Source organism: Halichondria panicea, chromosome 9, assembly GCF_963675165.1.
Source record: "Halichondria panicea chromosome 9, odHalPani1.1, whole genome shotgun sequence".
NCBI lineage: Eukaryota > Metazoa > Porifera > Demospongiae > Suberitida > Halichondriidae > Halichondria > Halichondria panicea.
The window spans coordinates 6,905,250-6,933,074 of NC_087385.1; the positions used below are offsets into that span (position 1 = coordinate 6,905,250).

The 27,825-nt window shown below is 48.2% G+C and overlaps 4 protein-coding genes across 4 annotated transcripts; 2 read left to right on the forward strand and 2 right to left on the reverse strand.

Annotated features, from left to right (window-relative positions):
- The first annotated feature begins 18 nt into the window (after nucleotides 1–18).
- LOC135341868 (protein transport protein Sec24D-like) lies at nucleotides 19–6,756 on the forward strand. Its single transcript, XM_064538546.1, has 20 exons — nucleotides 19–163; nucleotides 288–356; nucleotides 418–808; nucleotides 933–1,568; nucleotides 1,627–1,799; nucleotides 1,952–2,063; nucleotides 2,460–2,587; nucleotides 2,687–2,834; nucleotides 2,887–3,002; nucleotides 3,079–3,203; nucleotides 3,256–3,447; nucleotides 3,875–4,085; nucleotides 4,208–4,378; nucleotides 4,424–4,666; nucleotides 4,722–4,860; nucleotides 4,912–5,106; nucleotides 5,202–5,305; nucleotides 6,003–6,209; nucleotides 6,264–6,353; nucleotides 6,470–6,756. Exons 2-20 carry the CDS (start codon nucleotides 303–305, stop codon nucleotides 6,614–6,616), a joined length of 3,582 nt encoding a protein of 1,193 aa, XP_064394616.1. The 5' UTR covers nucleotides 19–163; nucleotides 288–302; the 3' UTR covers nucleotides 6,617–6,756.
- On the reverse strand, nucleotides 6,693–11,810 carry LOC135341886 (DNA replication licensing factor mcm7-like). The gene is made up of 15 exons (XM_064538569.1): nucleotides 11,650–11,810; nucleotides 11,457–11,599; nucleotides 11,305–11,409; nucleotides 11,136–11,260; nucleotides 10,092–10,272; nucleotides 9,813–9,874; nucleotides 9,635–9,763; nucleotides 9,456–9,585; nucleotides 9,324–9,408; nucleotides 8,285–8,500; nucleotides 8,004–8,215; nucleotides 7,688–7,953; nucleotides 7,336–7,513; nucleotides 7,135–7,241; nucleotides 6,693–7,075 (listed from the first exon to the last, which is right to left on the reverse strand). Exons 1-15 carry the CDS (start codon nucleotides 11,678–11,680, stop codon nucleotides 6,877–6,879), a joined length of 2,169 nt encoding a protein of 722 aa, XP_064394639.1. The 5' UTR covers nucleotides 11,681–11,810; the 3' UTR covers nucleotides 6,693–6,876.
- Nucleotides 11,811–11,825: 15 nt separating this feature from the next.
- Nucleotides 11,826–12,554, forward strand: LOC135341991 (uncharacterized). The gene is made up of 3 exons (XM_064538684.1): nucleotides 11,826–12,015; nucleotides 12,067–12,202; nucleotides 12,254–12,554. The coding sequence occupies exons 1-3, from the start codon at nucleotides 11,826–11,828 to the stop codon at nucleotides 12,447–12,449; spliced, it is 522 nt and encodes a 173-aa protein (XP_064394754.1). The 3' UTR covers nucleotides 12,450–12,554.
- A 3,632-nt stretch (nucleotides 12,555–16,186) lies between these two features.
- Nucleotides 16,187–27,793, reverse strand: LOC135341863 (E3 ubiquitin-protein ligase TRIP12-like). Its single transcript, XM_064538541.1, has 46 exons — nucleotides 27,614–27,793; nucleotides 27,065–27,121; nucleotides 26,615–26,923; nucleotides 26,467–26,541; nucleotides 26,393–26,415; nucleotides 26,233–26,325; nucleotides 26,065–26,172; nucleotides 25,851–26,002; nucleotides 25,675–25,710; nucleotides 25,353–25,595; nucleotides 25,198–25,305; nucleotides 25,078–25,146; nucleotides 24,786–24,839; nucleotides 24,613–24,724; nucleotides 23,754–23,818; nucleotides 23,643–23,692; nucleotides 23,499–23,580; nucleotides 23,341–23,412; nucleotides 23,199–23,282; nucleotides 22,962–23,147; nucleotides 22,757–22,818; nucleotides 22,646–22,690; nucleotides 22,543–22,589; nucleotides 22,262–22,469; nucleotides 21,863–22,190; nucleotides 21,572–21,736; nucleotides 21,454–21,480; nucleotides 21,154–21,390; nucleotides 21,030–21,091; nucleotides 20,946–20,982; nucleotides 20,861–20,892; nucleotides 20,625–20,798; nucleotides 19,780–20,156; nucleotides 18,955–19,037; nucleotides 18,705–18,786; nucleotides 18,596–18,656; nucleotides 18,451–18,535; nucleotides 18,224–18,391; nucleotides 18,054–18,171; nucleotides 17,816–17,970; nucleotides 17,588–17,752; nucleotides 17,385–17,498; nucleotides 17,276–17,329; nucleotides 17,055–17,220; nucleotides 16,784–16,933; nucleotides 16,187–16,585 (listed from the first exon to the last, which is right to left on the reverse strand). Exons 1-46 carry the CDS (start codon nucleotides 27,661–27,663, stop codon nucleotides 16,389–16,391), a joined length of 5,427 nt encoding a protein of 1,808 aa, XP_064394611.1. The 5' UTR covers nucleotides 27,664–27,793; the 3' UTR covers nucleotides 16,187–16,388.
- Between the last annotated feature and the right edge of the window lie 32 nt (nucleotides 27,794–27,825).

Sequence of the window (27,825 nt, forward strand, 5' to 3'; positions counted from 1 at the left end):
ACGACCTTTCCCCGCATTTCAAACCCAACCCTAGCCCTACCCTTTTGACCTCAACGTCACTTTGCACTCGTGGTCGTTTCTTTTGTTCCATTGATGTACTCACAGCTAGCTCCAGCTACACTGCTACTACTCCACTCAAGGACTCTACTAACAACCTATAAAGGTGAGAGTTCTCCTGCATGTGTCCTTACTAAGAGTACAGAGTACAGTAGAACCCTCCACACACACACACTACACTGACGACACCTGGTACCCACACACACACACACACACACACATACACACAGCCGACAGTGTCCACTATGATGCAACCCAGCCCAGACCCACCGTACGGCATGATGCCTCCCACTGGTCAGGTAAGGATGGGATATCACACACACACACACACACACACACACACATTCCATCACTGTGTAGATGGGTGGACTGTCTCTAGGGCCACGCCCACCTCAAGGATACGTACAACAACCACCCTCTAATACTGGCCTCCCTCAGAGCAACTTCCCCACACGATCAATGGCCGTTGGTCCTCCTCCCAACCACCCTCAGATGATGGGACCCCCCGGACAGATAATGGGACCCCCTGCGGCTGGACGAGGGATGATGGGACCCCCCTCAGGGCAGCCTTATCAGATGCAAGGCAGACCCTCTGCATCAATGCCACCTCCAAACCAAGCTCCACAAATGATGGCTCCTACAGCCATGATGGGGGGACCCCCCGGACAGATGATGATGGGACCCCCTGGTAGTCAACAGATCAGGGCTCCTGTGTCTCACATGACTGGACCCCCTACGTCAATGATGACAGGTACACAGCACATGTAATACATGTGTAAAAGCCGTGAAATAATATGGTGTTAACTTTGACTGTCTTAACGTTTTAAGTAGGAATATTCATCACTGGATGTACAGTGAATCTATTTGTTATCTAGGCCCAACAACTGGACCACCTGCATCAATGCCAGCTCCCAACCAAGCACCGGGGTCGCATATGATGAGTGGACCGCCTGCATCAATGCCAGCTCCCAACCAAGCACCGGGGTCGCATGTGATGAGTGGACCGCCTGCATCAATGCCAGCTCCCAACCAAGCACCGGGGTCGCATATGATGAGTGGACCACCTGCATCAATGCCAGCTCCCAACCAAGCACCGGGGTCGCATATGATGAGTGGACCGCCTCCATCAATGCCAGCTCCCAACCAAGCACCGGGGTCGCATATGATGAGTGGACCGCCTCCATCAATGCCAGCTCTCAACCAAGCACCGGGGTCGCATATGATGAGTGGACCGCCTCCATCAATGCCAGCTCTCAACCAAGCACCGGGGTCGCATATGATGAGTGGACCGCCTGCATCAATGCCAGCTCCCAACCAAGCACCGGGGTCGCATATGATGAGTGGACCGCCTGCAACATCCATGATGATGATGGGACCCCCTGGTGGGCAACAGCTCAGAGCTCCAACAATGACAGGGGCTCCCTCTATGGGACCCCCTGGAGGGCAACAGTTCAGACCTGGGGGTCACATGACTGGACCACCACCACAAATGGCAGGGGCTCCCCCTTTAGGTACATTGTATAGACATTTTTGTTCTGTCAAGTTATTTGACCTGGTGTTTCTCTACAGGGGCCCCCCCTATGGGACCCCCCATGATGATGGGACCCTCTGGTGGACAATTTCCTCCTCCAGGCCCGGGTGGTTACCCTCGACAACCAGGACCCCCTGGAGGGCTCCCCACGGCTCCTGTACACCAAGGACAACCCAAGGCCAGAATAGACCCGGACCAAATGCCAAACCCTGTGAGTAGGCCGTACGTAACGTAAAGTTCTAAATGTATTGTTTGTGTTCTGCTCTGTGTACAGTGTAGATAATGTAGTGACAATGTACCCCCTGATCATGTACCCCTTGATCCCCTGATTATGTACCCCCTGACCATGCCCCCCCCCTACAGGTGGCTGTGATGAGGTCTGATCAGGAACAGAGAGGGGGTGTGCCCTTCATGACATCATCACGTGGCAATGCCCCACCCCTGGTCACCACACACTTCAGAGTACAGGATGACGGTAATACAACATGCTCTATTTAACTATACATGTAAATAAAGCATCTTTGAACCGCCTTAACTTTACTTCCTTTGGTCTAATTTCATGATTTTCGGAAAGCTTAGAGATAGGCCATTCAGGTGATGTGTTGAAATCAAAAGTCTATTTGGAGCCTGTTTTTGATAAAATACCATTATTATAGCCCATGGTATTTCTCAAATTATAACCCTTTCCAAATTTGTAAATTGAGCATCCATTTGAACGGGCTCCTTTAAGCTTTCAAAAAATCATAAAATCGTTAAATTTGGATCACCAAAACTCTAGTTACAGAGCCAACTCTAGTACTTTAAATACGCAGTACCTACGTTTACAGTATCATTACAGTGCACACTCGTACTGTCTTGTTCTGCTGTGTAGGCAACTGCAGCCCTCACTACTTGCGTGCCACCATGTACAGTGTCCCCTGTACCAAAGACCTGCTCAATGGATGCAAGGTCCCTCTTGGATTAGTGCTCCAGCCTCTTGCAGCTGTCCCCACTGAAGAGGTGAGTTACCTCTGCACTGGGCTGATTAGAGACAACAACTTTTCGTATAGCTTAATTATCTGTGATGGCATACTAACAATCGTGTGTGTGTGTGTACAGAACACCATGAACAACACGACTCTAGTGGACCATGGTCCCAGTGGGCCTCTGAGATGCAACAGATGCAAGGCCTACATGAATCCGTATGCTCGCTTCGTGGATGGAGGCCGACAGTATCTGTGTCCAATCTGCCAGTGTTCCAACGAAGGTGAGTGTGTAGTGCCGTGGGTGGATAGGATTGATTAGTGCTCTGTGTATAGTTCCACCAGAGTATTTCTGCCACCTGGATCACCAAGGGAGACGCACGGACACACTCCAGCGACCAGAGCTGAGGTTTGGCTCAGTCGAATACATTGCTACCAAGGATTACTGCAAGGTACGCCTCCCTACACACTATCCTTGGAGGGGGTCATAGTGTGTCATATTGTGTCATAATTATTGTGTGCCTGCAGGAGGGCAAGCTGCCACTACCTCCAGCGTACATATTCATGATTGATGTGTCTTATGCCAGTGTGCAAACTGGATTGCTCAGTCTTCTTTCTCAGTCCATCCTCTCTGTCCTCGACACTCTGCCAGGGTGCGTGGGTGGAGTTAGTGGGTGTGGCCTTGTTAATATGCTGTCTAATTAGGTCCACTGACGAGAGGGGCTCCCCCATACAAGTGGGCTTTGTGACGTACGACAAAGTGATACATTTCTACAATGTGAAGGAGACTCTGGCCCAGCCTCAGATGATGGTGCTCACTGATGTCAGTGATGTGTTTGTCCCCATGGTGGACGGGTTCCTCGTGAGCGTGGCAGAGGCAAGGACCATGTTGGAGAGGTGGGCAATGTGTTTGTGTGTGTGATGTCAATATAGGCTGTGGTTTATGTCGTTTGCTAACATCATAATTATATATGTAGTATCTTTGGACGGCCATAATTTGGGTTTGGATGGTCCAATTTCAACTGTTTAATGATTTTCTAGTAGCTCAAAGTGAGGTCTTTCTGATGGCATACTAAAATCAAAGCTTATTTTCGAGGCCGTTTTTGACAAAAAAGCGTGGGCTATAGGTGGGGGAAAATTGCAAAATAGGGTCCAAAAATAAAAATTGAGCTGAACATATCATCTGAAAGAGCTCTTTCTAAGCTTTCGGAAAATCAACAAATTATTGAATTTGGACAAACGGTATGCAAGTTATTGTCGTTCAAAGAGTTGTACAACAATAGCCATTACATGTACATGTAGTACTACGTATGTGCCCCCATAGCTTCCTGTCCCAGCTACCAGAGCTGTTTGCCACCAACAATATGTCTCAGGTGATCCTTGAGCCAGTGCTACGAGCAGGTATGGAGGCCCTCAAGGCATCTGGTAGGAATGGTCGCTTGTATGTGTTCCACTCGTCCCTCCCCACTGCCCCCGGCCCTGGTGTCCTCAAGAACAGGCAGGATCCCAAGCTATTGGGCACTGACAAGGAGAAGGTGGGTGGAGCAGCCTCATAGCCATGTACCTACACTGTACAATCCTGTTCACCTCACTTGAACAACATTTAAGCAGACTTATTCTCAGTGCCCCCATCCATTGTTCCCCTGTCCCTCTACAGACGTTGCTGGCCCCGGCTGGCTCTGTGTATCAGAAGCTGGCTGAAGAGTGTGTCAAGTTTGGAGTAGGTGTTGAGTTGTTCTTATTCCCCGGGACATACTGTGATGTGGCCACCCTAGCCAAGATGGCCGCCACCACCGGAGGAGAACTACACTACTACAAGAACTATCAGGTATGCCTATACATGTGTGTGGGTGTGTCTTTACCTCCCCTGTAGACTAGTAGTGATGGAGAGGTACTGATGAGTGACCTGCGACACAGTGTACAGCGTGTGACAGGGTTCGATGCTGTGATGCGTGTGAGGGCGTGCACTGGACTACGCCCCACTGCCTTCTATGGTGCATTCCACATGAGCAACACCACAGACATTGAACTAGGTAACATTGATGCTGACAAAGCAATCGCCGTGGAGATTAAACATGACGACAAGTTACGAGAGGACGACTTAGCCTTCTTCCAGGTATGTCCACCCAGTCGTGTTGCCTTGGTAATGATATAGCCCCGCCCACTCCCAGGCGGCACTCTTGTACACTGACGTGTGTGGGCGGAGACGACTCAGGGTACACAACATTGCCATGAGCTGCTCCTCCAAGTATCAGGACCTCTATCGTAGCTGTGACATAGACTCTCTCATGAGCTTCCTCTCCAAGAGCAGTGAGTGGGTGGGATGTGGGTGTGGTTATGTACTCTGACCCCTCCCTCCAGTTGTCCACGCCTCTCTGACACTGCCCTATAAGAGCATACGTGAGAGCTTCAGTCATCAGTGTGCAGTTATTCTCTCTTGTTATCGGAAGCACTGCTCTAGTCAGTCCCCTCCTGGTCAACTCATCCTCCCAGAGAGCCTCAAGCTGTTACCCATGTACGCCAACTGCCTGCTCAAGTCAGACTGCCTCTTAGCTCGTGAGTGTGTGTATGTGTGTGGGCGTGTGTGCGTCCTTGTAACAAGGCATCAGTTATTGAATGTTTTGGCAAAATATCATTGGTGTGTTGTGCAGCCCCTGTGGTGACTTTAGATGAGAAGAGTTGCTTCATGTATCTGGCTCTGTGTATGCCCACCTCTCTGGTTGGACCCTTCCTCTATCCCAGGCTCTACTCCTTGGTAAGTGTTCACCATGCACTGACACTGCCATGCTCTACCCCCCCCCCCCCCACCACGCACTGACACTGCCATGCTCTACCCCCCCCCACCATGCACTGACACTACACATGCTCTACCCCCCCCCCCCACCACGCACTGACACTGCCATGCTCTACCTCCCCCCCCACCACGCACTGACACTGCCATGCTCTACCCCCCCCCCACCACGCACTGACACTGCCATGCTCTACCTCCCCCCCCCACCACGCACTGACACTGCCATGCTCTACCCCCCCCCACCACGCACTGACACTGCCATGCTCTACCCCCCCCCCACCATGCACTGACACTGCACATGCTCTACCCCCCCCCCCACCACGCACTGACACTGCCATGCTCTACCCCGCCCCCACCACGCACTGACACTGCCATACTCTACCCCCCCCCCACCACGCACTGACACTGCCATACTCTACCCCCCCCCCACCACGCACTGACACTGCACATACTCTACCCCCCCCCCCCACCACGCACTGACACTGCCATGCTCTACCCCCCCCCCACCACGCACTGACACTGCCATGCTCTACCCCCCCCACCACGCACTGACACTGCCATACTCTACCCCCCCCCCCACCATGCACTGACACTGCACATGCTCTACCCCCCCCCCCCCACCATGCACTGACACTGCACATACTCTACCCCCCCCACATAGCATGATGTGAGTGTTGATGAACAGGGACTCCCCCCTCTCCTGCGGTGCACAGGTCAGAAGCTGTCAGAGGCTGGTGTGTATGTTGTGGAGAATGGACTAGTCACTGTTGGACTAGTCACTGTGCTCTGGTTGGGCCAGGCCGTCCCTAACGATATTATCAGCCAGCTGTTTGGAGTGGGCTCTCTAGCTCAAGTCAACACAGACCTGGTGGGTTCATCTCTCTCTTTGTGTTGTGTTCATGTCCCTCCTCTCCCCATATAGCGTGCCCTCCCTGCATTGGACCACCCACTCTCATTCAGGGTACGAGGAATCGTTGCTCAGCTGCAAGCTTCTCGACAACACAGCATGAAGGTAACTAGCCTAGTGCCCAGTACAGCATGAAGGTAACTAGCCTAGTGCCCAGTACGTTGCCTAGTGCCCAGTACGTTGTACAGTAGTTGTGTTTAAAGTGCCCTCCTCCGCTGCAGTTGGTCATCTCCAAACAGCGTGACAAGACGGAGGTGTCCTTCCGTCGACTGCTCAAGGAAGATAAAGGGGCGGGGCAATGGGAGGGGACTTCTTATATTGACTTCCTGTGTAACATCCATCGAGAGATCAAAGAGATACTATCCTAGGAGAACTATTCATGTACAATTTATTAGCTATTAGACTCGTCGATTTTTGACATGTTATAATTATTGTTATTGATCAGTGTATTCCTACAAATATTATAGCAAACATTAATTTTAAGAAATAAATTGTCAACATTTTTCTACACATCATGTATAATATAGCAACTATTAACGAAACAAGATTCTAAATGGAGATATATATAATAATATGAGCTAGGGTACAATACATACAAGAGTTCAGTCATGTGATAGTCTCTAATAGTTCAAACGAAGGTGATCCTGGTACGTGATTGGTTGATGTGCCAAACATTGAGTCTCTCGTACTCATCCAAACACTCGTCAAACTGGTTAGGCCGGTATCCCTTGGCCAGTATCCTCTGCCGTGCCTCATCAAAGCGTACAGTGTCAGGGTCCGCCATCTCACGAAGGATCCCATAGATAGCATCAATGGGACGCACGCTCCTGGGAGGGGGAGGGGCTTAGGTAGGCACACAAACTGTGTAATCTCATACAGTATATACCTTCCTGCGTGCTCCTCATCGTAGAGCGACTGTTTAGACATCTCAGTGAGTCTCATAGCTTCATTTACATCTTCCTTCTCAACAACGTCAGCCATACGCAGTCGAGCCTGGAGGGGGAGGGGGGAGGGGGGCTAATACATGCAGTTCATTACTATCAGTGATTGTACAGAGATGATCAACTATTTCTAAAGACCCACTCACCAGAGCAGTGGCCAATCGGAGCAGTGCTAGTAGAGTCCTGGCGGAGGTGAAGGTCTGGTTAATACCTCCCTTGTTGTTACGTGCCTCTCGCCGCATGTCCACATATACGCCCACAACGTACTCAGTGAGGGACTGTGGGATGACTGGCTGCTTCCTCTTGCACACCACTATATAGTGACTGGGGGGGTAACTAGTCAGTCATGCTATCAGGTAAACTGTACTCCAATGTGTACACAGCAGACCATGGGCTTATCGCCTGGTGTATTTTCTAATTTAATAAGCTACTTTCGGGAGGTTATAACTAGTAGCTAGCAAACACTTGTTTCCAAGCACACGTCTACACTGTCCTCACCTGATGAGCTTCATGTTGAGGGGCTCTATCTGAGTGGGGGGTTGGACAGAGTGCTGGTGGACGTACGTGACGTGTTGCGCTAGTCGGAGGTCCTTCTCTGAGTCCACTTTGTCTCTGATGAGCCAGAGGAGATCAAACCTTGAGAGGAGGGCAGCAGGCAGTTGGATGTTGGCCTCTGCAGACTTCTTGATATTGTAGCGCCCGAAGGCTGGGTTAGCAGCTGCTAGAATGGACACACGAGCGTTCAGAGAGGTCATGATACCAGCCTGCAAGAGAGGGGGGTCACACCACAGGGGAGAGTGAGGGAGAAGCTCACCTTGGCAATGGAGACAGTCTGCTGCTCCATCACCTCGTGGATGGCTGTCCTATCACTATCCATCATCTTATCAAACTCATCAATGCAGCACACTCCCTGGTCTGCCAACACGAGTGCCCCACCCTCCAGCGTCATCTCTCCTGTCACAGGGTCCTGCATGACAGCAGCAGTGAGACCTACACCAGAGCTACCACGCCCTGTAGTGTACTGGCCTGGGGGGGGGGGGCAACATTGGTAAGGGCTATTGTGAATTACGTTAAACAATCAAATGCTGAACACACTTCTTGGAGCAATTCTGTCAATGTAGGAGAGTAGTTGACTCTTAGCCACTCCCGGGTCCCCCATGAGGAGGATGTTGATGTTCCCTCGTATCTTCATGCCATGAGGGGTACAGTCAACTCCACCCACTAACAGCAGGAGGAGCGCTTTCTTTACATCCTCGTGACCATAGATCTCAGGGGCTAGAGAACTGGCCAACTTCTCATAGAAATCCTCCTCTGTGTAGAGAGGGTACAGAAGTGGTCATTATCAGCCAAAGGGGCGGGGTATAAGCGGGGGCGGGGTATAAGCTTGTTAGGGTTGCCCATAGAGTCCCTCCCCGAACCATTGATTAAGCCAACTATTTTTTGAGATTACGGGAGTTGAACATAATTATTTCAAGAGCCATTAACTTTTGTATCGTTGATCCAATTTCAAAAATTTTATGATTTTCTGAACGCTTAGAAAGAGACCTTTCAAATGATGCATTTCAATCCAAAATTTCGTTGGGGCCATAATTTGTCATTTTTCGGCCTTGGACCATGGGCTATATATAATCCATGGTATCGCCAAATTGGCAAATACTTTTATCTCTCAAATACGAAGTTTGATGACACCATTTGAAAGGTCTTTTTCTGAGCTTTCAAAAAATCATAAAATTTTTGACATTGGATCCACAGAATTCAAGCTATAGCAGCTGAAAGAGTCCCCGAACCATTGATTAAATTGCGGAGGGGGAACATCTTTCAACAGCCATTAACTTGAGTACCATTCATCCAATGTCAAAAATATTCTAATTTTCTGAAAGCTTAGAAAGAGACCTTTCAAATGATGTGTTTCAATCCAAAACTTCTTCGGAGCCTAAATTTGACATTTTTCGGCCTCGGACCATGGGCTATAATCCATGGTATCGCCAAATTGGCAAATACTTTTATCTCTCAAATACGAACTTTGATGACACCATTTGAAAGGTCTCTTTCTAAGTTTTCAGAAAATCAAAAAAAATTTGAAATTGGATCCACAGAATTCAAGTTAAGGCAGCAGAAAGATATGTGCCTGTACCTTGAGAGAGTTTCTCTACCTCGTCCTGTGTTAGCTCCTCCCCTTCCTCCTCCCCCTCGTCCATCTTCTTGACACGCACTACCCTCTGCATGTGTGGGTTAGAGTCACACACCCACTCACACACACACTCACATGAGCCTCCATGAAGGTCTCAGACAGCAGCCCTTGAGAGACTTGTCTGAACCCTGTCCTCATCATGGGTAGGAACACTCCAGTCACGGTCACATGATCTCCAGGACCTGCCTTACGTGTCACCTCTCCTCTGTATAGTTAGTGCTAGACAATTGAGGGGGCGGAAGGACTAGCGTTACCTAGCAACGATGGTCATGGATCGAGGAATATTGCCAACAGGTACTTGATCGTTATGCTCTTGAATCTTGAGTTCCTGATACTTCATGAACTTTGACCCTCGTGTTTGGAGGTACAGACGACCTCCTGACCTTTGAGGTGGAGGGATGAGTAGTGTGCGTTAAATAGAGTATATCTTACTTGTTTCTCTGACACTCTTCGCTGGGACACATGACCAGGGGCATGAACGTAGGGCTTTGGATCTGAGGGAGGACACACACCATGGGAGAGCAATGCTTTTACGTTGTTAAAATTGCTGCAAATTATCTAAACACAACATTGGAAAGGTAATTCTGAGAGCTATTGAATGCATCAATTAGTTTTGAGATTGTAAAATCTGAACACAAATTAATTACAGGCTCTCAAAAGTAGCTACTAAAACAGTTGATGACCAGAGCAGCTAGTGTCTACTGATCTCACCGGCTGATAGGATTCTGCCCCACACTGATCACACGTATAGGTGGCCACTGTCATGACTGGCTTCACCTCTGTTGCCCTGGTAACGATGCCTCGGACAGTGGTGAGCTTTCCAATGCTCTCAGCTTTGACCTTACGTACGGACAATGGACGATAACGAGTGGCCTGCCTGAAGTTCACCTCACTACAGAGGGGAGGGTATGTCTAATCCACACACCGCACACACAGGGGGGGGAGGGGGTCTAATCCACACACCGCACACACAGGGGGGGTCTAATCCACACACTGCACACACAGGGGGGGGTCTAATCCACACACACTGCACACACAGGGGGGGGTCTAATCCACACACTGCACACACAGGGGGGTCTAATCCACACACCGCACACACAGGGGGGGTCTAATCCACACACTGCACACAGGGGGGGGTCTAATCCACACACTGCACACACAGGGGGGGTCTAATCCACACACTGCACACACAGGGGGGTCTAATACACACACCGCACACAGGGGGGGTCTAATACACACACACAGGGGGGTGGTCTAATCCACACACTGCACACAGGGGGGGGTCTAATCTACACACACACAGGGGGGTGGTCTAATCCACACACACACACAGGGGGTGGTCTAATCCACACACACACACACACACAGGGGGGTGGTATAATCCACACACACACACACAGGGGGGGGTCTAATCCACACACTGCACACAGGGGGGTGGTCTAATCCACACACACTGCACACAGGGGGGTGGTCTAATCCACACACACTGCACACAGGGGGGGTCTAATCTACACACACACAGGGGGGTGGTCTAATCCACACACACACACAGGGGGGGGTCTAATCCACACACACACACACACACAGGGGGGTGGTATAATCCACACACACACACACACACAGGGGGGGGTCTAATCCACACACTGCACACAGGGGGGTGGTCTAATCCACACACACTGCACACAGGGGGGTGGTCTAATCCACACACACTGCACACAGGGGGGGGTGGTCTAATCCACACACACACACACTCACAATCTTCTGATGAGCTCGGGAGGATACGTGTTATGAGCATCTCTGGGGACAGAATCACCTCTGTGTTGTTGTCGTAGCAACAGACGATGCTCGATATACACGTCCAGTGAGTCCCTAGCCGTCACCTGTAAGGTCAGAGGTCAACACTAATTAGAGGGGGGATTAGTACCTCTCGTTGCTTGTACGTGGGGAGGAGCTCTGAGACAGCATCAGAGCATAGTGTCACGTAACGTCTTGTGTTCTGAACGATGGCCTCCACTAGGTCAGGGTCAATCTGTGTGTCATCACTATAGTAAAGAGGGCCAGGGAGATGGGACTCACCTCTGCAATGTCATCCAGATCAATGGTAAGCTCCACTTGTTCCCTGTGTGCAATGTTGGTGAGTTGCTCTGCGTATGTGAACACCTTTCCATCGCCATCACTACTCTCAGTGTAGAACTCTGTCAGGAAGCGCTTGATCTTGTCTGCAGGGGAGCAGTCAAATGGACACTATATACAATGCATGTAGATCTACCTTTCTCCTCATCGTAGTCGGTTGGAGGCATGATGGATGATGGTGTCTTGAGGACTGGAAAGAGAAGGCGTTTTCTTAGAGTGATAAAGCTTCTTGATTGAATTCACTAGCCAATCAGATGGAGCTATTGATAGAAGCTAATGAATATATTTATCACCACAAGAAGATGCTGAGAGATGCGTGTGGGCGTGGGAGTGCAGTGCTCGGCCCACAGTGTGGGGCTGGCTTATGAGAGGCTTGTCCTGAAGGTCCTGGAGAGATATGGTTTCCAAATACTTCACACCGGAGGAGCTGGTGATGGAGGACAAGACTTCAATGGGTTCTGGCTCCTTCCTCGTGTTCCTGAGCAGCGAGTCCCTGTCCTAGGTACGTGAGCCCTAGTACCCACACACACACACCCCACCCACCCTCCTGCAGGTCAGTGCAAGTGTCTGGCTAAGGCTGTGGGTCCAGCTGGAGTGAGAGAGTTTGAAGATGTCCTCTATAGAAAGTTCCCCGACGTCAGTGCACAGTCAGTGAGTGGCTACATTGGAGTCATGGCAAGCAAGAGCTGGTGGGTTGTTCACATGTACACCACCCCCCTTTAATGTACCCCCACACACAGGTTTACTAGCAGTGCTCTGAGGACAGTCCACTCGTCACGTCAGCCGTTGCTGGTGTGTCAGGTGCTATCAAGAGGAGGGCTGATTCGACTGGTACTTAACAGAGAGGGTCAGAGGATCCTTGGGGATGTACAACTGGTGTGGAGGGAGGGGATAGGCCTGGCACTGCTAGTGGACAATCACCTGACTCTGTTCTAAGCACACTGTACATGTCAATTGCAACATTTTACTTTTGCCATTGGATTAACTTTCACTACAGCCTTGGTGTTGTGTGGAGAAATTGGTTCTTTACTCCCTCCCTTGTGTTAGTGAAGTGTCAACAGAATTAATGTTGAAAGATAATAGTTTCTATATACTGCAATTACATATAAAGATTACAAAATTAGTTAACAAAAGTACATGCATAATTAATTATTGTTACAATGATCATGTTTGCATTAGAGTTAACTGTTTGTTAGTGCCTGACTCAGCAAAGAACCTACATACAGAGCATGAAAGACTTACAACATCATAGCTAGCTACTCATCTGTATGCTGTTCAATGGCTCCTCCACACAACATAGCTAGCTACTCATCTGTATGCTGTTCAGTCGCTCCTCCACACACAATCAACCTACATAGAGAGCATGAAAGACTTGCAACATCATGGCTAGCTACTCATCTGTATGCTGTTCAATGGCTCCTCCACACAACATAGCTAGCTACTCATCTGTATGCTGTTCAGTCGCTCCTCCACACACAATCAACCTACATAGAGAGCATGAAAGACTTGCAACATCATGGCTAGCTACTCATCTGTATGCTGTTCAATGGCTCCTCCACACAACATAGCTAGCTACTCATCTGTATGCTGTTCAGTCGCTCCTCCACACAACATAGCTAGCTACTCATCTGTATGCTGTTCAGTCGCTCCTCCACACACAATCAACCTACATAGAGAGCATGAAAGACTTGCAACATCATGGCTAGCTACTCATCTGTATGCTGTTCAATGGCTCCTCCACACAACATAGCTAGCTACTCATCTGTATGCTGTTCAGTCGCTCCTCCACACACAATCAACCTACATAGAGAGCATGAAAGACTTGCCACACAACATAGCTAGCTACTCATCTGTGTGTATGCTGTTTAGTTGCTCCTCCACACACAATCAACCTACATAGAGAGCATGAAAGACTTGCAACACATCATAGCTAGCTACTCATCTGTATGCTGTTCAATGGCTCCTCCACACAACATAGCTAGCTACTCGTCTGTATGCTGTTCAGTCGCTCCTCCACACACAATCAATCTACATATAGAGCATGAAAGACTTGCCACACAACATAGCTAGCTACTTATCTGTGTGTATGCTGTTTAGTTGCTCCTCCACACACAACCAACCTACATAGGAGAGCATGAAAGACTTGCCACACAACATAGCTAGCTACTTATCTGTGTGTATGCTGTTTAGTTGCTCCTCCACACACAACCAACCTACATAGGAGAGCATGAAAGACTTGCAACACATCATAGCTAGCTACTCATCTGTATGCTGTTCAATGGCTCCTCCACACAACATAGCTAGCTGCTCGTCTGTATGCTGTTCAGTCGCTCCTCCACACACAATCAACCTACATTGAGAGCATGAAAGACTTGCCACACGTCATAACTAGCTACTTATCTGTATGCTGTTCAGTCACTCCTCCACACAACATAGCTAGCTACTACTCATCTGTATGCTGTTCAGTCGCTCCTCCACACGCAATCAGAAGATGCACATGTAGCTATATATAATTACACTTACGATGTGTACTATACCACAATAGCAAGACTTTCACAATGGATAACATGTATGCAATGATGAGTGGGCGTTGGAGATCTGAGCCCCTCCCACTACCCTGCAATAACAAGCATTGATCAGGTCTGTAATCCTCCTCAGTCCCAGAGCAGCACGGCTTGTCTGTATCTGGGGGAGAGAGGAGACAAAAGCAGTGAGAGAATGGAACACTATAGTACAGTAGCTAGTAAGAGGAGCTGTGTGTGTGTGCATTGTGGCTGCAAGAGAACAAGCAAATGCATGGTGGTTACATTGAGCGCAGTTCGAACAAAACCGATCAATCAACAAATCTCCACAACTGTAGAAAACAAATACCAACCAATTACCACCATAACAAACATTATCACCAGTAGTTTCCTTGCTCAAGGGACTAATACAATAAGGGCAGAATAAACTAAAGGGACCCTGTGACTGTGAGTACCATTAACTGAGCACAGAAGTAATCAACCAGAATGTGTGGGATGGTTCAACAACAGTAGACTCACAGAGACAACACCTCCTTGCTCTTGAAGCCCTTGTCGACTCCAGTTGTAACAAGCCTGGCATGCAAGGCTTGCACAAGTGCTCAAGACTACTCTTCACTAATCCAGTCAAAGGCTACAGTTCCCTTGGCACACCTAGGTTTAGTTAAAGCCTGAACTTACCAATTCCATGTGCAGTATAGGCATAGAGTTAAGATCCTAAAAAAGCCGTCATAACAGATTAGCATAAGCCAAGAAGCAGCAGTTGTCTAACTACATTATAGCTAGCTATTTCTAATGATCCTAGCTAACTAACTAACTATTGGAACTGACAACGAGATCTTAACACTCCCAATTATGGCAGGATCCTGTGCTGCTTTCCCCTTAGGCAGGTACTAACAGCAGAGTGCTCCCTCAATAGACTGGAATGCCATGAGTAATCCATCGTTGCACCCCGAAGGCTGGTTCGACAACGGTTTCAAGAACAAGAAGATGCTGTCGTGCAACCCGACTGTTGAAGAACCTTCCACACACATTCTGAATGATTACTTGAGTGCTACGGACACCACCCCCCCCCCTCCCCCTACCAAAGGGTTCAAGGCCATGCAGGTAATGACTCTTAGCCACGCGTATATTAACATAACAAAAAAGCGTTGTCGACACGAGTTTAGCCATGCATACATGCATTTAATGTGCGCTTTGCTGGCAAGTATGTATCTATTAAGCTGCATGACCTACACACCTCACAGTCAAGAAGGGGCCACACTTTAACACTAGGAATACAAGAGCAAAATAATCCAACCAGAAACCTTCCATTCCAACAAACAGCGCGCAACACGGATATGCTCAAAGGCCAGAGTGAACAACATAATCTATATAATTATAGCTAGTCAATTGCAAAACTACAGAAGTACGGTTTCAACTTACAATAGCTTCTGCAGCCTGCGGTACGGCTTCGGATGATCCAGCTCTATCCTTCCATGGCTGGAGAATGCTCACGCTGCTCCACGGGAAGACTTGCGATGGTTCTGCAACACAGTGGAAGGCTCGCAATGGTTATGCAACACAGTGGAAGGCTCGCAATGGTTCTGCAACACAGTGGAAGGCTCGCAATGGTTCTGCAACACAGCGGTAGGCTCGCAATGGTTGCAACACAGTGGAAGGTTTGCACAGCATCTGCAAAAAAATCGAGTCAATAGCAATCTGTAAAACATGACCAAATAGACAGCAAACAATGCTACAATGCTCCACAAGGCTTCCTAGCCTAACATTCCTGCAAACATGCGAGCTACAAGCAAAGAAACTCACCTCTTCCAGCAAGACACTTCGCTTCTCCTTTAAACTTCAAAGGAACTGAGCTTCTGGAACTGGATCTGAGAATATTCCAGACCATTGACGTCAGAGTCTCCAGGGAGATGCCATGGAGACCGACAGTTCCCACCCATGGAGGAGACCGCAGGAGTACTAGCTACAAGGTGTTGCGAGTATTGCGGGTAGATTGCGAAATTTGTCCCATACACCGCAGTGTAATTTATACGCATGCGCAGTGTCCCCCAACGCACGTGTGCTGAGATTAGAGGGCGTGTATGAACTGTGTGACTTCCCGTCATTGGATCAAGTATGTCAACTGACCCTTTACCCAATGCAATCCTGGTGTCATGATCATCATGCAAATAATGTTTTTTTTCATAATTCCATGGTTTAAAGACAACACAACTGATGCTCTACACACACTCAAACACTGCACAATGCACGGCTGATATGATAGGGAGAGAGTTCTGCACAACAACAAAAATAACTTTTGATCATAACAATTTTGGCATTACGATGCTGATCACATACATATCAGATAGTTAGTTTAGGAGAGATGAAAGGAGTGCCTGCCTTCCATGAAGGCAAAGTGTAGCTTCTCCCTCATGATCTCCACACTCGAATAGTCTGGTAGCTTGAGGTAGCTAACACAAGTCATGACAGAGGGCAGGAAGTGGTCAGGGTTTTGAGAGCTCTCTACAGTCTTGCGCACTATTGTTAGTGGAGGACTGAGAGCCTTGAAGCCTGGAGCAGGGAGGGGGAGGTGAGAGCTAGCTAGCAAACATACTTATTGTAGCCTGGAGCAGGGAGGGGGAGGTGAGGGGGAGGTGAGAGCTAAGCTAGCAAACATACTTATTGTACGTAACACAAAAGTATACAGTAATCACACCATCTTATGATAGTAAGAGCTACTTAATTAGTATCTGACATTAGTTGCCATACCTCCAACTGGTAGTCTGGGGCTGCCAGTGACAAACTGGATAAAGTGTCTCTGCTCTGTTGTATCATAAGTGCTCAATACCTCAAACAACATTTGGACTGCCTTGCTATCATGAGAATAGCCGTGGTCAGGTCTACACGCCTCCATCAGCTCTGGGGACATTAGAGTAAGGGTGTAGTGTATCACATGCACAGGGGTGGCCAATAATGGACCATTCGTTCATACAGGTTGCTAGCACACAAGCCAAGAGGCTGGATAACATAATGTAAGTACCTTTAATGTCCCACTTCTGGAGGTGTGCTCCACAGATCAGAGTGTCCATTTCAGCCGGTGAGAATAGTCCATGCAGAGTAGATATAGGAAACACTGAGCTGAAGCCCTCTCTGAAGGCCTCCATCTGTCTGGTCACTCCCCGCACAAGACTCCAATCAACCACCAGCTATAAGGACAGGAGCATACTCATTACACAACCATAGTGTGATAACAACACATACTCTGAGATACTCATCCAGGTTGTGTATGGTGACTGGGATGTCGCTACCTCCAGGCTACAGGGAGGAGGTTAGTACAGTACACTCAGTAATACAGTGATTAAGTGAATACCTTGAGCTGAATGTCAGGGTATCCAATGAGAGTGAAGTCCAGGTCCAGGCTCTCCACAGTGCCCCCTCCCTCCAGTGACAGTGTGCTTATGCCTAGAGCCAGAGCCTTGCCAGACTACACAGGAGGAGATGAAGGAGTATCATACAGTGACAACAACACACTAGACACACACACACATAAGCAATGGGAATTCAGACACTCACGAGTAGTGGGTCGCTCTCGAGGGTGTGCTTCTTGAGTGCCACTGCTGCCAGCTGAGCAAAGGATCGAGCTACCACAGGGTCCACGTCTTGTAGGTCCTGGGCTGTGAACGTCTGCTCCAATCCCAACATCCATTTGTAGAATGCTTCACTCAAAGCAATGTCCAACTGTGTGTGTGTGGGCGTGTGTGTGTACATTACAGCTTCTAGTATAAATGTTGGTACACATACCATTCTGGAGTCAAGGATGGCTCTGGCCATGAGCTTGCCCAACAGTTTAAACTTGGAGCACACTTCCTCTACCATTGTAAACTTTGTACCGGGTCCCAGTGGTGCCGGGAACACACCCACTGGACTGTGGATGTACTGAGACACACTACTAGCACCTGCAGTTGTGTATAATTGGTAAGGATCCAGCTAGCTACAGAATGACATTTCAAACCTGTATACACAGAGTTAGGGCACACACCTTGAGGGACTCCTGGTAGGGGGCAAAGGTCGCCTCTCCACATGGCTAGGTCAGATCGGAGTAGCTCTCTGGAGACTAAAGTGTAGAACTCTAGTGTTGGGCCAAGTCCAGTCCCCACCTGAAGGAAAGAGCAGTCACACGGTAACAGTATAGTGGTTGCATAGACAGACCTCATCCTGGTAGTGTATCTCCAAGACAGCTTTGGAAGTGGTCAGCTCATCTAGTAGCTGCTCAGCCTGGGTCAAGAGATTGTCTCTTGTTACACAGCGTTTCATCTTCTCCAGTCGTGGGGCGACAGTTCCCTGGGACTCACTACTAGACAGCTCTGGTTGCTGCTCCTACACAGGGTCAGGTGGCGTACAATATCTGACAACTAATAAGAGAAGTTGGTACTCACGTGCATTCTAGCCAGTGCTCTGTCCCTATCAAAGGCCATGAGATAGAATAAGGTTTGGCGACACTCAAAGGGGAAGAGGAACGGGCTAGAGAAAGGGTACACGGTATTAGAGATATGACCACACACGTGTACACTAGCTGCTCACCAGTTAGTGGCCAATGGACGAACCCAGAGAGGGAAGTTGGAGGTCATCACATTGAGTGGATCTGAGGAGACACACTGACACCCACCCACACACACAGAGGTGGGCCTACCTTGTAGTTGTCTGTTTGTCTTGGCCGTGAGCTTGCTGCTAATGAATTCACTGCTGGGTACAATAGGACTGCCAGCCAACCCCTGTGTGTGTGTGTGTGTGTGTGTGTGTGTGTGTGTGTGTGTGTGTGTGTGTGTGTGTGTGTGTGTGTGGGTGTGTGTGTGGGTGTGTGTGTGTGTGTGGGTGTGTGTGGGCATGTGTTGTGTGTGTGTGGGTGTGTGTGTGTGTGGACAGGCGGTGTCTATACTCACAGGGTAGAGATCACTCCAGTGCTGACTGAGAGCATGAAGAGCCTTGAGTAGGCACAGTACAGGCACACAAGGATCATCCATCACTGTACACACACAGATAATCATCATAATTACACACACCACAGTGCACGCACCTGCACCTACAGTACACACACCTACAGTACACACACCACAGTACACACACCACAGTGCACGCACCTGCACCTACAGTACACACTGTACCACAGTACACACACCACAGTACACACACACACACCTACAGTACACACACCTACAGTACACACACCTACAGTACACACACCTAAAGTACACACACCACAGTGCACGCACCACAGTGCACGCACCTGCACCTACAGTACACACTGTACCACAGTACACACACCACAGTACACACACACACACCTACAGTACACACACCACAGTACACACACACACACCTACAGTACACACACCTAAAGTACACACACCACAGTGCACGCACCTGCACCTACAGTACACACTGTACCACAGTACACACACCACAGTACACACACACACACCTACAGTACACACACCTAAAGTACACACACCACAGTGCACGCACCTGCACCTACAGTACACACTGTACCACAGTACACACACCACAGTACACACACACACACCTACAGTACACACACCTAAAGTACACACACCACAGTGCACGCACCTGCACCTACAGTACACACTGTACCACAGTACACACACCACAGTACACACACACACACCTACAGTACACACACCTAAAGTACACACACCACAGTGCACGCACCTGCACCTACAGTACACACTGTACCACAGTATACACACCTTTGTTCAAATCAGCAGCCTTCTGAAGAGCTTTGTGCAATGGAAGCTGTTTCTTCTTCTTCTCTTTGACTGCCTCTTCTCTGTGTAAGCTCACTGCTTGCATAGCAGAGTCAGATTGACTGCGCAATGGTTGAGCAGCTTTAGCAGCAGATCTCGTTAGTCTAGGAGCTCCCTCCAGGGGAAGTGGGAGTGGCATATCCACGGCAACAGGGAACTTCCCTGCAGTGGGGCGTCGCCTAGGTCCACCAATGATGGATGATTCAGTACTCCTACGTGTGGAGTGTGAGTGATGTGTGGGAAGTGATGAGGAGAGTGATCGTGTGATACTAGCAGATGTGCTTGGACCACCTCCATCACCGCCACCCAGGGGACGATAGCTGCAGGGGAGGGGGACACAACACAGTACAATGGTACAATCTTGCTTCAAGTAGGGAAATTACTTATTGATTTGTAAAGAAATGAAGAAAAGTCCTCCAAGAGGGAATCGAACCCACGCCTTATCTATCATATGATCTACGAAGCCACCACCCTAACCACTAAGCCACTCCCAGATATCTTTGCCTATACAGGTACAGGTTTAGGGTTTTAGGCTATTATCTACATGTAAATGTAATTGTTGGACAATATAAGTTTTCAGATCATTAACAGTATTGTACAAGATATGTCAAGTGATAACTAAAATTATAATGTTATGTAAATTAAGGATATAAATGTTAGTGTTGTTCATGTAATAAACATGTAATTATGGTTTTGCTGTTAGGCAATTCTCTGTTGCAAGCACTGCAATACAAATAGAAAACCCACAACTTTGTAGATGTGGCATTCTTATATCTAGAGTAACTCACTGAATGATGTGTGTTTTGATCCATATATCAGGTCTTCCCAGTGGAGTGATGTCATCTTCACTGTCAGCACTGGACCCTCCTCCACTACCACCCAGGGAGAACTGACGGATAGCCTCAAACACTGTCATGTGATACGGCACTACCATCTCCCCTATCAGGAACTCCACTATGTGCCTGCAACAAGCACAGAGTATAATCAGTATCATATAGTGCACACACGGGGCACTACTGTGTACCTGTCTGCTCCCTGTCCAGGGCCTCCCATCATCTGCAACAGTGTGTATAAGTGAAGAGTCAGCATTATACATGAGAGCAGCTTACCATGATGTAGCTGTCATCCACCTCACTCTCCTCTGACCTGCAGCAAAGCAACCAGTATATGCACTCTGACCCTAACCCACTCACTCTAAATCTCCTCCTTTCTTGTGTCTACCAAACCCTTTCATCATCATGTACCGCTCCAGTGTCTACAGCAGCAGGAGATAATAATATCCAACCATGCACACACACACACACACAGTGTACTTACCTGTATAGTGGCGAGGGGGTCTATACGCAGTGGACCACGCTTCCATTGCCCACCGCCCACGGCTGATGGATGACGTTCCAACAGACACTTGATCTGATGAGAGCTGAAGAACCTCATGGCTTGAGAGCCTCTGCGTCCTGGTCCCTCGTGTAGACGCACTGGAAGTTGCTCCAACTGACTCACACACTTGTGGATCTTTGTTAGCAGTGCACTCACTCCGCTCGACAGGGATGGACTCTAATCATAGGGGCAAGAAGATACACACACAGTCAGGTCTACCACTATCAGCACTATACTCACCCAAGAGTCCAGTGAAGTGCCTTTCTCCTGTACAATAGAACATACAAATATATAATAGTTGTATGACAGATACAACAGAAAGGTACAGTGTACATAATTATATCAGGGGCTGGCTTACTGGTAGGCCCATGAAGGTGTGCAGGAAGTGACGTAGTCTTGTGTTGAGGGGGATAGTCTGCCCCTCACTGCTCAGGTAGGAGAGGAGGGCCACATGGCTCTGGTAGTGGACAAACTCAAAGGCAGAGATATTGCTGCCTGGATCAGTCAGCACAGAATGAAGAGCCTGCAATCAATTCAATATTCAATATGGATTAGAATAGAATGTATGAAATGTACTGCAAGCCCGGTTATAACAATCAATGTGTCCATAAGGCCACTCTCGCTCACTCAAACACGCACACTGGCTTACAGAGAGTGCTGCTAGACATGATGGTGACTTTGGATGGAGTCTCTCTGAGGCATCAGCTAGTCTTGTGACCACCTCCAGTGCTGGGTTGCTGTCCTCACGCACACTCTCAAGGAAACAAGATGATTGCTGACATATCCACTCCTGCAAACGCTCCTTGGATGATGATGATGAAGATCCTTCCGGAGTGGCCCCACCCACTATTACTGGAGGAGGGGGGTTTCCCTCGTTAGGAGGCGTGACAGGAACTACCACATCTGATTCCTCAGCCCTACCACGAAGAGTCTTACGCAACTGACGCTTGCCTTTACGGAACATATCAGACAATCTCCTGCAGAAAATTTGGTTAATTAGAACATTGGTTAATTACCTACAAGTAATATTACTAGTACAATATTGTACCTTCTAGTGGATGTGGGCGTTCTCTGTGCCGCTTCAGTGGGGGCGGGTGGTGGAGGGGGCGTGTACACTTCCTGTTTGGGTGTGGCCAATGCTTTGAGTGGTGTGTCTCGCAGAGCCTTTAGCTGATAAATAACTCCTTCACGATGAAAATAAAGTCTGAAAATAGTGGGCAACTTCTCCATGAGAGTAGCGGCCATCTGGACACCACCTGAACAACACATCATTATTGACCACAACCCAAACTATCATATACATGTAAGTATGTACATTACTAGACCCACCAATGATGACTCTATAGTCCTGGGACTTGAGCATGGTGGCAATGTGGCTGTGGGGGTGTGTAAAGAGTGTGGAGTGTGGGCGAGGGGGTGGGGGTTGCCTTACCTTGACACTGGAATGTCCTTGAGAATTTCAGTGAGCATCTCAGCTCTATACAACATATACAGTCATTAATATACATTCATGAACCCAGCTTAGAGGTTATAGAGTACTCACTCTGAGTGGTAGATGATCCTTAAAATAGTCTTAAGGCACTTGATACGCACGGCAGGACCAGCCTATAGACACACAGCAATGAGAGACAGAGAGACACACAGCAATGAGAGACAGAGAGACACACAGCAATGAGAGACAGAGAGACACACAGCAATGAGAGACAGAGAGACACACAGCAATGAGAGACAGAAACTCTAACACTCACTGTGGAGTCAAACACTTCATAGAGTGGTCCAAATAGAGCTCCCACAAATCCTCGTCCTAGAGATGGTTCCTCCCTCACTGCACTCAGGCGGGCGTCCTGGCTGGTGACCTCTGACCCTTCCTCAATATGGCTCGGATCTATATTAGTCTTGTGGATCATACGCGAAGTCCCTGTGTCCTCGTTGATCTGTGAGGGTGTGGAGAGTGTGAGAAGTGTGGAGTGAGGGGGCGGGTATACCTGTTGCATGGTGGTGAAGTCAATGATGTAGACATTACCCATGACGGCAATGTTACACTCCTCTTCACCGCTTGAATGGGCAGCCTACAATGGGAGGAGGGTGGAGTGGGCGTACACACACACACACTGCACACACTACTACCTCAATGATCCTATTCTCTATGCGTCCATATGGCCTCCATCCTTGCTGAGTGTCCTGCCATTCCCACTGGCTCTGCACACACACACACACACACACACACACACACACACACACACACAGTCATATAACCTCCCTGTCATGATAGCTAGTGTACTCACAGTGAGTGGTGCATGTCTCTTCACCACCAACAGCTCCTCTACACCAAACACCCCATCCCTGGGCAATGGAGGGAGCAGCTCTCTGTGAGTATAGGGGGGGGGGGTTAGTCTGTGACAGTGTGTGTGTGTGGGGAGGGGGCGTACCCAACTAGTGAGATGATCTCATACATCTCATTGGGAGAACGAGAGACCAACTGCAGGGACAATGAGCCACACATCATCTACCAACCGTAGTACTCTAACAGTGCTACCTACCTCAATATTGTCTAGAGTCAGTTCTCCCGAGCCCATCAGGAGGTAATGCAAGGTGTCAGCAATACCTGTACACAAGAGGTACACTACATTAGATACATGTAGGCTGTTCAAACGACTACAAAATGCATCTTTTAATTGTGAAAATGCACAAGTTATGAGCACTCTAAGTTAGCTATCAAAACAGAAAATTACCAAAGTTGGATAACCTCTTTGAACGACAATAAATTGCGTGCGGTTGTCTAATCGCATAATATTTCTGAAAGCTTAGAAAGAGCTCTTTCAGATGATACGTTCAGCTCTTAATTGACCTCACTTTCCCCCACCATGGTCTTTCCCCAAAAATGAGAAATTATGGCCCGTTTTAAATTTGAGATTTAAGCAAGCGATCTGAAAGAGCTCCTTCTAAACTTTCAGAAAATCAGAAAATTATTGAATTTGGACCATTCAAAATTAAGTTATTATTAGAACCTTTTGCATCTTTTGAACAGCCATAACTTTTTAGTTCCGATGGTCCAATAACGTTAATTTTATGATTTTCCGAAAGCTTAGAGAGAGGCCTTTCAGATGGTGTGTTAAAATCAAAGTCTATTTTGGGCCTGTTTTTGACAAAATACCATGGGCTATAATAGCCCACGCTTTTTTGTAGAAAAAGGTCTCAAAAATGACCTTTGATTTTAATAAGCCATCTGAAAGAGCTCACTTTGAGCTACCAGAAAATCATTAAACTGTTGAAATTAGACCATCCAAACTCAAATTATGGCCGTCCAAAGATAATACAATGCAATTACTGTAATGACAAATACAGTGTTTTTTTATTAGGCACAAACATATTTTAATTGCGAACATTTGCACAACTCACCAAGTTTGAGGAGGTCGACAGCAAGAGGAGGGCACACAGCACAGAGGTGAGAGAGCATTCGCACGACTGTACTAAACATCCCGGGACTGATGACAGGTGGAGAGATGACCAACTGCACACACACACACACACAACAATCAGTGCTAGCTCTCTACTCAGTTGATGATCCTTACCAGCTGCTGTATGTTGGGCAGGAGACCTTGAGAGGCTATCTCTGTCAGAACTCTCTGTGTACAGTACACAATGTCACACATACACATGTAATAGACACACAGTTAGGGCAGTGGGCGTGGGTTCGATTTCCTTACAAATCAATAAGTAAAACTTTTGAGTACATCATAATCCTGTCAAGTAAGTTGGGTCGGGCGACGACTCAACTTGCCCTGTGGCTTTATTTTCAAATCTGAACTAATTTTGTAGAATCTATAATACAGCAGGACAGCTATTGTGTGCGTGTTGGCTTACTGGGTTGTTGATGAAGTTGTCCACTAGCCTAGAGAAGCACAGACAACAACTCTCCACAGAGGCCTTGTCCTACACACACAATGATCATGATGTCCCATAGATAGGAAGATATCCTCCTACCTGATGCTGTAGTCTTCCTGCCAGTACAGGGAGAGCGTCCATGACACAGGGGAGGTCCCCATCATTAGCAGATTGACAGCAATTGGCTGCAGTGCTCAGAGCATTGCGCTGCAGGAAGAGTTCTCAAAGATAGCTAGCTACTACCAACTACTCACTTGAGGGGCTATGGAGAAGAAGTCCAAATAGAGGAGGCAAGCGTTGAGCCCCCCAGCCGCCAACACTGCTCTCCCATGTCTCTTTGAGAGCAGCTCGAGAGCAGACAGTGCTTGTTCTGCTACGTCCATGCATTGAATGACCTGTAACTTGTCCACTAGGACTGGTATAGCATCAGCCACCACCGCTGTGGAGCGAGGGAGAGCCTCCATCATGTAAGTGAGCGCTCGACAAGCATTCAACATCTGTACACAAGGGTACAATAGAGGTTACTAGAGTTATTGAAATGGACATTCCAAACTTAAGGAATGGCATCCGACTTACCATATCAAAGTTGTGTTCCATTGAGAGCAGGTTAATCTAAAGGTGTGTGTGTGTGTGTGTGTGTGTGTGTGTGTGTGTGTGTGTGTGTGTGTGCGTGCGTGTGTGTGTGTGTGTGTGTGTGTGTGTGTGTGTGAGTGTGTGTGTGTGTGGGTGGGTGGGTGTGGGGGTTGACTTACAAGAGCAGGGACTGCCTGTTTGACTGGAAATCCACTGATAGTCTCTTCATTGCCCATTACCAGTAGTTGTCCCATCTCAATACAAGCCTGTAACTGAAGTCCCTCATCCTCTGCACTCTCTATACCTGTCAGGAGGCTCTGGGCACGCGAGTCTGAGGGGACGAGTACCATGACACTAAGTACATGTACCTTCAACCATTGTATAAGCACTCACTGTTGGTGGATGAGAGGACTTTACTGTGCAGGATGTGCTGCATCTTTGACCCCATTGCGCCCAGAGAGCCTAGTAAGTGAGCGGGGATTCCCCTCGCCTCTAGCATGGCTACACAGACACAGCACAGTGAAGGAACGACACACACACACACCATGCATATGTCCATACCGTGCATTTTCCGTGTTTCCTCAGCGAGAGGGTCCATTGGGTCATCCCTCTGAGTGCCACTGGGACCTGCTGAGTCAGCACCTCCACTAGCACCTGTAGTACACACACACACACACACACAGTTAGAGTCCCTCTAGTGTCACGCCTGCAGTGTACTCACCTGGAGGAGGAGGGTCCTTGTTGCTAGGGGGAGAGAATAAATATAATTAGAGGTCAATAACGAGAGGGGCTTACGCTTCACTAGCCATGGGTAGACCTGCAAACTCAGCAAATGACGGGAGAGAGTTGCCAGGAGCCCACTTATGTACACTACATGTAATACACACACAATTAGCCACATGTCTCAGCCTATTAGTGGAGCCATTAGTGGACACTATTGTACCTTTTGTTTGAGGATTTAGCAGTCTTCCCTTTCTTAGAAGAAGTGCCTTTCTTTGCTGGCTGTTTCCCCTTGCGATTGGATGGGCTGTCAGCTGCTTTCCGTTTGATTGATCGCTTGCTATCAATGCTTTCGGAGTGATCTTTACTGGTTGAGTCGCTGACTGTCTCTGAGTCACTGGTTACTTTTCCCTTCTGTTTCTTGGTGGAGGGGCCTGGTTCAGACGGACTACTGTCTCGTTTCCTAGAGCTGTTGGCCTCCTGCTTGGAGATAAGTCGAGCAGAGCGTCTCAGTGGAGAGGCCGGCCTGGCTCTGTACAGTGTAAACACAGTGTTAAGTAATGATAAACCACACTAACAGATTGCCATAATTATGGCCTCTCCTAGGCAAGCTACAACATGCCACTGGCAATGCTTGTCCATTGGGAGTTGTGGTAAAGAGATGAACACTCACTTTTTGTTTGCTTGTATTTTGAGGTTATTTTGAGTTTGTCTCTTTCGCTTTGGTTCCCTACACGTACAAATCATACAACATGTCTTCAGTTATCTTACATGCAAACAATTTATTACACATTTATAGGAATAGAGCGTTTATACTAGAGAGTGGTCTTGGGCCAGCGTACAGTGTACTAGGTGGCCATACACACACAAGCTAGTACAGTGTACTAGGTGGCCATACACACACAAGCTAGTACAGTGTAATAGGTGGCCCATACACACACAAGCTAGTACAGTGTAATAGGTGGCCCATACACACACAAGCTAGTACAGTGTAATAGGTGGCCCATACACACACAAGCTAGTACAGTGTAATAGGTGGCCCATACACACACAAGCTAGTACAGTGTAATAGGTGGCCATACACACACAAGCTAGTACAGTGTAATAGGTGGCCCATACACACACAAGCTAGTACAGTGTAATAGGTGGCCCATACACACACAAGCTAGTACTCACACCACTACTCTACAGAGCACCACATTGTAACCAAGTGTCTGCTGACCTTATCTGAGAGGGACTCTCTTCAGGGACCTCGGGACAAGATACTTCCATTAGCCATATACCTCTCACAGCAACACGAAGCGACCTCCACTTCCCTCTATCTTCTATTTCTTCAACCTCCTGTACTGTCAGTTTGTTACTGAAAAGACCAAGGCAAAAATTATTATCTACAGGTGGGCGTGGTGGCCTAAAGAAGAGCCACGCCCATCTATT